General features: G+C 48.6%; 2 protein-coding genes across 2 annotated transcripts; both read right to left on the bottom strand.

Moving 5' to 3' along the window:
* Positions 1 to 3,031: 3,031 nt before the first annotated feature.
* Positions 3,032 to 4,834, bottom strand: LOC125535586 (probable serine/threonine-protein kinase PBL18). The gene is made up of 2 exons (XM_048698655.1): positions 4,466 to 4,834; positions 3,032 to 4,349 (listed from the first exon to the last, which is right to left on the bottom strand). The coding sequence occupies exons 1-2, from the start codon at positions 4,533 to 4,535 to the stop codon at positions 3,199 to 3,201; spliced, it is 1,221 nt and encodes a 406-aa protein (XP_048554612.1). The 5' UTR covers positions 4,536 to 4,834; the 3' UTR covers positions 3,032 to 3,198.
* Positions 4,835 to 7,827: 2,993 nt separating this feature from the next.
* Positions 7,828 to 12,131, bottom strand: LOC125535585 (RINT1-like protein MAG2L). The gene is made up of 4 exons (XM_048698654.1): positions 11,820 to 12,131; positions 11,601 to 11,708; positions 10,663 to 10,775; positions 7,828 to 10,535 (listed from the first exon to the last, which is right to left on the bottom strand). Exons 1-4 carry the CDS (start codon positions 12,055 to 12,057, stop codon positions 8,514 to 8,516), a joined length of 2,481 nt encoding a protein of 826 aa, XP_048554611.1. The 5' UTR covers positions 12,058 to 12,131; the 3' UTR covers positions 7,828 to 8,513.
* Positions 12,132 to 12,334: the final 203 nt, after the last annotated feature.

Below are 12,334 nucleotides of genomic sequence, written 5' to 3'. Positions count from 1 at the left end.
AGCCACTTTGGAACGGAGCGATGTGGAATGTTAAATGTTCGCTACGGAAGTTATCGGGAAAGCCGAATATAACCTTTAGTAGCAGGGAGCCCGTACAATGAGCCCCTGGGCCTGGCGTTACTCCTTTAAAGGTAGTGTTGCTATGGCAAATTTTTGTTGGGTCTATCCCCATTTCGCGGATTGTATCCTGGTATATCAGGTTTAGACTGTTGCCATCGTCCATCAGGACTCGTGTGAAGTGGTATCCGTCAATTATTGGGTCTAATACCAGGGCGGCCCATCCTGCATGCCGGATACTTGCTGAGTAATCACGATGGTCGAAAGTGATCGGTTGAGACGACCAGTGGCAGGACTCCGCGGTGATACGCCCTTGGGCATATTTTTCTGGGAGTGCCGTTTTGTTTCTTCCCTTGATCACGTGTAACACGTTTACTGTTTTGACTTCTGGTGGAAATATCTGGTTGCGCCATCCTTTTGGTGCGAGCACTCGCGTGGATCGCGTATTGTCTTGTGAGTGGCATTGTTTGCCGCTCTATGTTGGCCATGAGGTCGTCTATCCGGCCAGGTGGCTGTTTTGATTTTTGGTTGTGGGGGGTCTGAGGCCTCCTCATCGAATTCAGGTAACAACTTCCGCTTTGGGTAGCTCTTGGTGGGGCGATTGTCGCCGTACTTCGCTGCTGTGTTGAGTACTTTACTCCATCTGATTTGGAGTGTGTCATGCGCAACCTTGAGCCTTTGTTTCTGCTTTTTCAGACTCCTCGCGGTGGAAACAAGCCTTTGACGGGTATTCTGCTGCTCCGGGTGCCTGTCCGGCGTTATGTCGTCCGGACTATTATTTTTGACAGAATTGGTTTGTTCGGTTTGATTCTCCGTATTGCCGTGGTCCGGCAGTGGTTCGCCCTGCTCCAACGCTGGGTCTGTATGATCGTTATTTCTGCCGAGGCGGGATTTGGGGCGGCCGCTTTGACTGCTTCTCGAGGGAACAAGCCTTCGGTGCATCCTTCCGTTCCTCGTCGTCGTCTTCTTTTGATGTGTCCACCATGTATACGTCATATGATGAAGTGGACGTCCAGCGCCCTGTGGGCGGTGGTTCCTCTTCGCCTCCCGCATCGTCGTCCATACCGTCGATGTCTTCGGAGTCGAAGTCGAGCATGTCGGTTGAGTCATCGACAGTGGCTATTAAGTGGGTGGTGGGTGGGCGTCGAATTTCTTCGTCGTCCGCATCCCAATCCTGTTGGCCATAATCCGGCCAGGGCTCTCCTGACAAAGAGAGAGACTTTAGTGAATTCAGAATGCCACCGAAGGGCGAGTGTTGAAAGATATCCGCGGCGGTGAATTCCATGATCAGCGCCCAATCGGATTCGATTGGCAGGGGCGCGGATGGTTCGGAGTCCGGAAAAGGGTCCGGCACCTTGGAGTCACGGGCTGCGCAAAGGATTATGCTGGTGTTTGGCTCGATCACCGTCGAGACTGCAGCCCCTGAGTCGGTATCTAGCCACCCGTCCTCAATTGGCGCAGTTGGCTCCGAGCTAAGGGTCAGAGCTGATGCGGGCACGGCCTCTGGGGTACTGTTCGGCGGCAGAGCTAGGTCATACCCATCGCGATAGTGCGGCGCGCCCGGCTATGGCTCGAATCCGTCGAAAATCAAGTCTCCGCGGATGTCGGCCGTGTAGTTCAAACTTCCAAATCTGACCTGATGGCCAGGGGCGTAGCTTTCAATCTGCTCCAGATGGCCAAGCGAATTAGCCCGCAGTGCAAAGCCGCCGAATACGAAGATCTGTCCGGGGAGAAAAGTCTCACCCTGGACCGCATCGCTATCGATGATAGTAGGAGCCATTAAGCCTAACGGCGACGACACAGAGGAACTCTCAATGAAAGCACCAATGTCAGTGTCAAAACCGGCGGATCTCGGGTAGGGGGTCTCGAACTGTCCGTCTAGGCCGGATGGTAACAGGAGGCAGGAGACACACGATGTTTTACCTAGGTTGGGGCCCTCTTGATGGAGGTAAAACCCTACGTCCTGCTTGATTAATATTGATGATATGGGTAGTACACGAGTAGATCTACCACGAGATCAGAGAGACTAAACCCTAGAAGGTAGCCTATGGTATGATTGTATGTTATGGTTGTTGTCCTATGGACTAAAACCCTTCGGTTTATATAGACACCGGAGAGGGTTAGGGTTACACAAGGTCGGTTACAAAGGAGGAGATATCCATATCCGTACTACCTAGCTTGCCTTTCACGCCAAGTAGAGTCCCATCCAGACACGAGACGAAATCTTCAATCTTGTATCTTCATAGTCTAACAGTCCGGCCAACGAAAATAGTCCGGCTGTCCGAAGGCCCCCTAATCCAGGACTCCCTCAGGGACTTTTTTCAAATATAAGATGAACTTTTGTGGAATCATGTAGGCGAGTTGCATGTGATCATAACAGAAGAACAGAAAACCAAAGTGCAAAGTCCGAGGGGTACAAGGGCTACAACCCAACAAGCAGAAGCAACACCCCACAAGCATAAGCAAAACAAACCCTAGCGACCAGCGACTCGGGACACTTAACCCCAACGGTGTACTAGTAAATAGCACCACAGTTTACCTGGTGTATAACAAGATCGAGCTAATTGAACCTATTCTTAAACACTTTGCGCTGTGTTCTTTCCAGATGGACCAAGACAACCATACCAGTCAGCTTGTTAATGGCGAGGGAGATCGACCCGGCCGCCGAGCGATTTTAGAGATTGAGCACCCGAGGTGTGTGGTCAGCATCTTCAGCACGTCAGAGCAAAGGACGTAGCGGTCGTTATGGGGAAGCCCGCGTTTGGCAAAACGAACGGCAGTCCAGATCCTCTTGCGCACCACAAGATGAACTTTTCGTTTAGTGCATCGACATTTATATTCATGTATGTGTATCATTTTATTCTTTTGACGGTGTATATGGGGCTAGGAAGTGTTCACAGGTCAGTTAACCTGTAAACGTTGATAAAAATACGCAACTTGCAAGCCAGTCAATGGATAGTCGCCGTCAGCAATCTCTGTGCAATCCGGAGCTACTTCTATAATAATAATACTCCAATATTCCAAACGGCTGAAACGAGAGAGAAAATGATGTCCAATTTCCAATCTACAAATTCCATTCTACTGCACAGACGAACACACTAATTGAACACAGTAATTAAATGAACCGAGTCTCCTAGCTAGCTAGGCTTTGTTTCGACGGTGGCCTCTGTGCACCGGTGCCGCCGACGCGGCCGGCGATCTGGATGACGTCGTTGTCGAGGAGGACTTGGCGGCGCTTGGCTGCAGCAGGAGCTCGAGGGAGGGTAGGACGTCGTCGGCCATGGAGGGGCGGGACTTGGGGTCGTTCTGCAGGCAGCGGAGCGCGAGCGCGGCCATGTCCTGCGCCTGCCTCTTAGGGTACTGCCCGCCGAGCCTGGTGTCCATGACCCGTATCACCTTGCGCCGCTCCCCTTGCAGCATCGGCATCGCCCAGTCCACCAGCAGCTCCGACGCCACCCCGCGGGCCTCGTCCAGCGCGCGCCGCCCGGTCATCAGCTCCAGGAGCACCACGCCGAAGCCGTAGACGTCGCTCTTGGCCGAGAGGTGGCCCGTGGCGACGTACTCCGGCGCGGCGTACCCGCGCGTGCCGACGACGCGGGTGGAGACGTGGCTCTTCCCGCCGGTGGGGCCGGCCCGGGCGAGGCCGAAGTCGGAGAGCTTGGCGCGGTGGTCGGGGCCGAGGAGCACGTTGGAGGACTTGAGGTCCCGGAAGATGACGTCACGGGAGTGGAGGAAGGCGAGCCCGCGGGCGACGTCGACGGCGACGGAGACGCGCGTGGACCACGGCAGCGGCGGCTGGCTGCCCCGCCGGAAGAGGTGGTTCTCCAGGCTGCCGCGGGGCATGTACTCGTACACCAGCAGCTTGTTGCTGTCGGCGTCGGAGCAGTAGCCGACGAGCTTGACGAGGTTGTCGTGGTGGAGGTCGCCGAGGTAGGTGACCTCGGTGAGCCACTCCCGGTGGCCCTGGAAGCTCTCCTTCTTGAGCTTCTTGATGGCCACCATCATGGCGTTGGTGGCGCCGGGCCTGGCGGGGGCGAGCGTGGTCTCGTCGATCCACCCCTTGTACACGCACCCGAACCCGCCCTCCCCCAGGTAGGACGTGGAGCCGAAGTTCTTGGTGGCCGCCCGCAGGTCCGCCATGGTGAACGACTTGAGCGACGCCGGCGGCACCGCCTGCGCCTCCCCCGCCGCCGTCGGCGCCTCCGCCGGCTGCGGCGGCTTCTCCGGGCCGGAGCTGCTCCGGCGCGACGCCTTGGAGTTTGAGTTGGAGGTGCTGCTCCTCGGGTTCACCTCTGAACGAAACACAATCCACGCATCCACATGATTAATTCCCTCCCTTTATCCATGATCTCTCTCGCGACAAGAAATCAAGAAACAGAGAGGTCGAGGACGGCGGCGAGCGGCTTACTTGATTGGAAGGGAGTGGAGGCGCTGGCGCACTTGGCGGAGCCGCCCATGCACACGCAAAAGTTCCCCATGCCCGCCGAAGCTTAGCTTATCCGCTCTGCTCCCCGGCTAGGTGGCGCAGAGCTCCGGCCGATTGATCCAAATGGAGTAACAAGTCACAGTACGGAGGTGGAAGAAGGATATAGGGAGGGGGGAAGCGACCGGACAGGTTCGTTGGGTTGGCGCCTCTGATGACTTCTCGAGAGTGATATGCGGCAGCGGCAGCAGAGCGCTTGCTTGGATCGATCACTCCGTTGACTGACCACGGCCACGCCCGCCCGCCTTCTCCACGGGGGCTTCCGGTTTGGCATAGCAAGTCAAGCACGAGCACGAGCCGCCCTACACGTCGATTTCCAGCCTCTTGTCTTGATTAAAACGTGTAGGATATTTTATACCAGATGTATTTCATAATTTCCACCGCTAGAAACCATGGCATACGTACGTATTTTTGTTGTGTTCCGCTAGCTGCTGTCAAAGGCCTGTCCACGTCTCCAAGTTAGCAGTTTTGGGAGGGTTTCGCCTTTTGGGGCGTGGAAAGGTAAGTGGCATGGGGAGAAAATTGTCCGGGGGAAGGAGAAAGGAACGTGCAACATATTATGGTTGCTTCGAAATTTGTTTTGCGTCAAAATTCCAAAGTTGATTTCACATGTTCTCAAGCTACTTTTTTTTATACTAGTACTAACTTGATAGATTATGACAACGTGGGTGAGCACATTTTAAGAATATTATATATTACGTTTTGTTTTGCGGGGAATATGCGATGTTTTTATATAAATGTAGCACCTATTAAACTTGTAAAACCAACTCACAATTAGTTAAATCGCAGATTTGAAAAATTGAATTCTCAGTCAACTAAGAAGACATATGCGCGGGCCATCGCAAAAATCTCAGCTACGTGTGCCCGCGTCTGCGTCATCACGGGATGGTAAGGCCTCTTTGATTCATAGAGAAATGAGGAAATAATAGAAAACAGGAAATTTGGCTTTGGTGGAACAATGTATCCATTTGATTCAGAAAAAAAGGCATATACAAAAGAGGATGGTTTTTTTCTTTGGTTTTAGTTTCAGAAAAAAGAAATTTTACGATCCATTCAATCTTCTATTTGGCATTTATATGCACTACAGCCATGGCAAAGTTCATAAGTTGCACAATGACAACCTAACCTTACTTTTTGCATATGCTTTAAAGTTGATTTGAGTCTTGAGCATGCTTTTTTAGAATTATAAAGTGTTTGTCATATTCCTGCTAATGAAACACTCAGTTCTGTAAAATACTCATGTTTTCACAAATCTCTGTTCTGCACACGGAGCCCTACAATATTCGTGTGGTTTTACGATTCATACATTTTCGAAACCCCCCACAACAAAGAAACCAAAAAGAAAAAAGAAACCTGGAATGATAAGAAGTTGTTGTCTCTCATGCTTCCATGGCAAATTGGTACCAGGAAGGACAAGAGCGAACAAGTGTGAGGTAGACGGTATTGTTGTGGTTCACGTGACATCTCGCAGGATCCATTTCTTTTTTTTTTTAAGACCCAGCAAGCTGCTGGCATTTCATTGATTTAGCAGAGAAGAGCGGAAACAAGGTTGATCAAGTGATCGGGTGGATGAAAGAGTTCAAGAAAGAGAGGAAGAATGTCCATAGGCTCTACCCTAGGCTAATCTCTCGCATCACTTGCCCCAAAGGGGTGCTCAAAACACTTTGCTCCGGCCAAAACGCCATAGCTCTATGCTTAGCCTGATTTTCTTGATGACATCCTCTGCATTGGCTTCTTTTCCTCTGAATGTGCAGCAATTTCTTTCGTGCCAAATTTCCCAACAGACAAGAATCAGCATGGGCAGGATGGCCATCTCACATTGTGATTTTTCTACCAGTGTTTGGATATGGCGCTCAAGTGATATTTCGTACGTTCTACGGTGTCTGACTATTGACATTTGGATACCGTCAATGGCTTGCCTGCGTACAGCTCACCGCCATACACTGACCTCTTCTTCATTTTCCTAACACATCACGCATTGAGGACGACCGAGGCGATACAATAAGGAATCTACAAGTTTATTTGTACGAATAAATTTGTAAATTGTAAAATGGATCGGCAATTAGTTAATTCTCAATTAGTGAGATTATATTTTTTCACTAGATTTATACTATTTTTTCCCTTCTTCACTAGAATATTTTTTAGCCTTTTCACTAGATTTTTTTAACAAAACCGATTTGTCGGTCAACTAAGACATAAGCATATTAACACAAATCCAATTCATTTGCAGTTATGTGCATTCATGTGTGGGTCATCCCTGAATTGTAAGGGCCTGTTTGTTTCATAGGGGAAATGTAGAAAAAACATAGAAATAGGAAAAGTTTCTTTGGCGACACAGTTTATCTATTTGGTTCAAAGAAACTGATTATAGAAAAAATGAGATTTTCTTTGCTTTGAGTTTCAGAAGAAAAAAAAACACAATCCACTCAAACTTATATTTTCTTTGATGGCTATTTTACATACTCTTGTAAATGCTCTTTTTATATCTTAATACAAATGACAAACATGACTTGTGCATGTTCTGGGAAAATGCAGTAAGAACAAGGCAAACACAAATTAGATAACAACAAACTAACCTTACTTTTTCATATGCTTTATCTTGGTTTGACTATGCTTTTATGATTAAAGTGTTTTTTCGTATTCTTGCAGATTAAACACTGGATTCTACAAAATTCTCGTGTTTCCACTAACCTCTGTTCTGCGCATGCAACCCTATAATATTCCTATGTACTCCCTTCATTCCTGCCAAAACGTCTTACATTTACTATTCATACATTTTTGAAACCCTATAACATTCCGATGTTCTCACAATTCGTACATATTTTCGTGACGGTCCTGATCAATGAAGCTAAAGAAACAGAGAGGGCGGTGGAAGAAGAAAAACCTGGAATTGCCGAAGCTGGTGCATATTGCAGAAGTTGGTTCCATGGCAATTAAGAACCGGGCATGTGTGAAAAGCGGACAGTATCACTGTGGTTCAAGTGATATCTCTTAGGATTGACTACCACTAGTATTTGTACATGTCGCTGTTAATTAACATTTCAAGTTACACTTCGTACGTTCTACGGCGTCTGCTCCAAACAGTCGCCATTTGGATACCGTCAATGGCTCCGCCTGTGCACAGCTCACCCCCATTACACACATTGACCTCTATTTGCCCCCCTATCGACGCATCACGCATACAGCGAAAATTGAATGGAAGTCAAGCCGGCGAGGCGATCCGATGATGGATCTGCATGCAGTTTTATATGCCGATTCGTGAATTCTCAACAAACGGAGCAGACGTAAGCGGTTGAACTGGTCTACCCACTTGATAACAGGACAACGAATCAAATACCATAAAACAATCAACCGATTAGATATGGTCCTAATTTCGTCGGATCTGATGAATACACGACGCAACAGCCAACGGAACCGTCCTACATGGCTCTGACTTTTTTGGGCTGTATAGCCAGAGAAAGTAAGTAAGCTGACGAAATCTTCATCAGTGACGTAGGCGTCTGAATAATTCAATCTATGTTTGGGGTGCGCCACGATGACGACGACGACGACGTGCTTAGATTGACCGTGATCAGGTCAGTCAAAGCAGGAAGCAGGATAGTACACCGACAGATGGCGGAAATCTGTCACCCGGTCGTGTTGTCATTACCTCCAATTTGTCACAGACGTCGTCATGTCAATCCAGTGAGTAGCACGTAAGAAAGTTGTTTGCCTCCTCCTTTATCATCAGCTTCCTGGAAGCAGGGTGCGGGCACAGGTTGATCTTGAAATGCAGCACGCTTTAGTCTGTGTACATCTTTTTCTGCAGAAGAAGATGGTGGTGTTGTGTTGTCAGTCAAGTCGGTCATCAGGGTAGGGTTCCCATTATGCTTCCTGGAAGGAGGACATCGGGACAGTCTGCACCGGCACGGCAAGATCAGCTTCTTTCTTGTCTGTCACCTACAGGTCTCAGCAACGTGTTATACTAACAAGATTATCCACCAGACTTCCTGCTTCTCAGGACTTTCACGGCCTGGCTAGCATCCACATGGTGCAACCCATGCTGCCTCAGGCCAGACTTGCTGTTGTCCTTCCCCTTCTTGAGCGCTTCCAGAAAGTACTGGGCGTCTGTCTCTCGCATGGTCAGCAGCTTCAGAGAGTCGGTTACAAACGGGAAGAAGGCCTCAGGTCTGGAACAGTAGGGCCTGAAGATGCGGAGGAGGGCCTTGGTATCGACTCTCAGCTGCACGACTGCGGGGTCAGAGAACTTCACTTGGCCCCACCGTATGCTGCTGTACACGAAGTAGTCGAGACCTTCTGCTATGCTCCTCCACAGGTCAAGGAAATCCTTGGAGTTGAGATACAGCTTCAGCTTCGTGGTTCGCTCTCTCAGGACTTCTAGGCTGGCGACGAATCCAGGCAATACCTCTAGGTTTTCTTCATCAGGAACCTGATCATCTGGTCGGTTTTGTTCATTTGATGATCCAATGCTTTGGACGTAGTCCCAGGACAGGTCTTCAAACTCAATCAGGATGGAGGACATGACCTGTTCCAGAAAATCAGTCCCTAGCTTAACCAAAAAGGCAATCTCGTCTGCAAAGAAAGAACACTGACGTTGGGCACTGTGTTTGTGGATTTGTTCTTGGTTTCCATCAACATAATTCCCATGCGCACCCAGCTCCATGAAGGCGGTATCTTCACCCCATTCCCGAACAACATATTCACAATATCTAGCTGCATTAATTGCATAGGAAGCTTTCAACAGAGACTCATCTTGTAGAGCTGTATTTGGCAACTGCAATGCCTCACATCCCTCATGCAACAAAACAAAGAAGTCATTCAAGAACTGGACTGAAGTGGATCTGCAATACTGGATCTTCGTCCCCTTAGTTGGCAGAGCATGACTTCTTTCAATCATCGTTGATGCAGTTTTGACGACAAATTCAGAAACAGGTGGAGCTTTGTAATCTTCTCTCGTAGACAGAAGAAATCTAGCAGTGGTTTCCTGGTGACCAAGCTCATCCTGAGGATCAATACTACATAACCAACTTGCCTCATCCTCTAATTCAGATTTGAGCTTATTCTGTGCAGAATTAAGCTCTATATCAGCCCATATCCGAAGCCAATCAGAATGTCCAACGTATATTGAAAAGACAGATAATGACCTTGAGAGCCCTTCAGAAACCAATGCAACTTTCTGAATTCCTGAATCTGCAAGCAGCTGCATCCTTTTATCAAAAGTAATCATCTGGTCATTCAAATGCATCCAAGATGAATGTACTTCAAGTTTGTCATCAGTACGATGATAAGCGGTGACAAGGGGTGGGAAAATTTGCGTCTCAAGGTATCCTAGAAGCATTTTTACCATTCCAGTTACCCAAGATTCTTTGGCACTTAAGCCCACAAGTCTTGCTTTGTCAATCAAAGGCTGCAGTACATCATCCACTCCATCCATGAAATCCTTTGTTATCTTGTAAACAAGAGCAAAAATAAACTCTGGTTGTTCAGACCATTTAGAAAAATGATATTCCATCCTTGACACAATAGGGTGGACCAATTCATCAATTGCCCAAAGTCCATTATCGAGGCACGCAGTTTTATCAAAGTACTTCGAATCTGACAGGCTAGGAGTAGTTGCCGCTGGCATCTGGCATTGACGCACTTCACGGTTGGCTTGCACATGTTGTAGAGCACACAGTGCTAGAAAGCTTTCAGAATACTTCTCTTTATTTGCCTCATTCATCAAGATAAGGGGATTTGGAACTTGGGAGTACTTATCCTTCTCCATGTCAGGTGAAGACAAGGAAGGTGGCCAGCCTAGTGCAGCAAGTAGAGCTCGATAATCTGTAAGTGCTTGAGGCCTCAAAATGGCTAGAGTCTTGTCCACTCTTGAATCAACCGCCACTATAAGATTTGTCCACTGTGGCCTACTTGTGCTGATCCTTACCAATTCTCGCTCAATATCTCTCACAGCATCAACAGCCTGGAGCAACTTTTCTTGCTTCCGTTCCACCCCCTACATTACAGAAAAGAAAGAGTAACACTTAATGAAGGATTACTGCTGAGAGGCCTATATGAGCATAATCTATTATTAGTTTCATCCAGAACGGCGAAAGGAGAAAGGGAAGATAAAAGGTTCTTACGTTTGATGCCCGGCGAAGTACTGATGACAGGTTCAACTTTGAGGCCTGTCTAACAATGGAATATGCTGCATCTTCTAGGTTACCAACCAGAGCTTCCAACTGTAGAGTAGCTTCTGGAATGTCAGCACAGCAAAGTTATAGAAAGCACTATAAAATCCTACATCATACTAGGAGGACATGGAAGGAGAAATAATAATACAATAGGGACATCTACCACACCAAAGAGGTTCTCTTTTTGCAGAAAAGGACAAATTACTTGTGGTCATGCACATTGCAGGAAGGTAAACTGATCACACCAAATTTAAGCAGTTAAAACTGTTATAACTGGTACAACCAGTTTTATGATCTGTGGAAGACGACATTTATTCAGGAAATTCTGAATGCTGGTACTAGTTTATTTGGCGAGGAACTTCTCAACTGAGTAAGAGCTTTACATGGATTGCCCCCTCAGTTCACATGGTCAGTCCCTCAGTTGGACGTTTGGTTGGGAATTAATGCATTCCTTTTGGTGTTAGATCAAGTCATCAAAGTAGTATGAGGTATGAGCAAACCATATTGCAAGCACTATCTTTGGACAGAGAAACTGTTGACATGCCCCCTTGTGAGTTGTGATCCAATCAAGCATAACTTGCTAACATACAAGATTCAGAGCGAAATTTGACAGGTAAAACCACTTGTGAGTTGTGATCCAATCAAGCATAACTGGCTAACATACCAGATTCAGAGCGAAATTTGACAGGTAAAACCACTCACAATCTAATTTTTTCCCACAGCTTTTGTTTTCTGAAAAGCTAAACGATTAATCATCTAAAACATTCCTCATTATATCAAAAAAAATCTAAAACATTCCCTTCGGGAAATGTAGGATCCCCAATTAGTCAGATCGTGCAACTTCACAGTTAGGAGAGCATGACACGAAGAGAGGAACAAACGCTCACCCGCGTAGAGACGAATGGTGTCGATCCGCTGGATCTCCCGCACGATCGCCGGCAGCTCCACGCCCGGAGCGCTCGCTTCCCCTTGGTCCCCGGCAGGGATGTCTCCTCCTACGAACAGAACAAGGAACCCCCATTGAGACCCCGAGCCAAATCCGCGACAGGGAACCGAATGAGTCGGAACAGGGGCAAAACCCTAGGGTTTAGTTTAGGGGAGCGGACCTCCGGAGCGGATGCGGCGGAGGCCCGACCGGGCCTCGGCCGAGCGGGCGAGCCAGGAGGCGGAGCCGGAGGCGAGCTGCGCCTCGAGGCGGCGGAGGGACGCCTCGAGCCCCGCGCACTCGCGGCGCAGGAGCTCGGCGAGGGCCGGCGCGGCGGTGAGGTCCTCGGCGGAGGCGAAGTGCGCGTCGAGGAAGCCGCGCAGGGTCGCCGCCGGGGGCTGCGGCCGCGGGGTCGACATGGGCCGGTCGGTCGGTCGGTCGGAACTCGGGAGGGAAGGCTCGGGCCAGAGAAAAGAAATCGAAGTTTGAGAGGTGTGGCCTCGGCGTGGGACGGCAAAAGCAAAACGGTTTTGCCTCTCACCGGACGGCGCCACGCCACATGCGAGAAATATCTCTTTTTTTTTTGAGAAATCACATGGGAGAAATATCATCAGGTGCTCCCATGCTCCACTTTTCCAAAAAAAAATATTTAGATGTTTCAAAATATTATATTACAAAAAAAGTTTATGGATGTTC

This window comes from Triticum urartu, chromosome 2 (genome assembly GCF_003073215.2).
Source record: "Triticum urartu cultivar G1812 chromosome 2, Tu2.1, whole genome shotgun sequence".
NCBI classification, from domain to species: Eukaryota; Viridiplantae; Streptophyta; class Magnoliopsida; order Poales; family Poaceae; genus Triticum; species Triticum urartu.
Note: the sequence above shows the minus strand (reverse complement) of the source record. Positions and strands in the feature narration are given on the sequence as shown.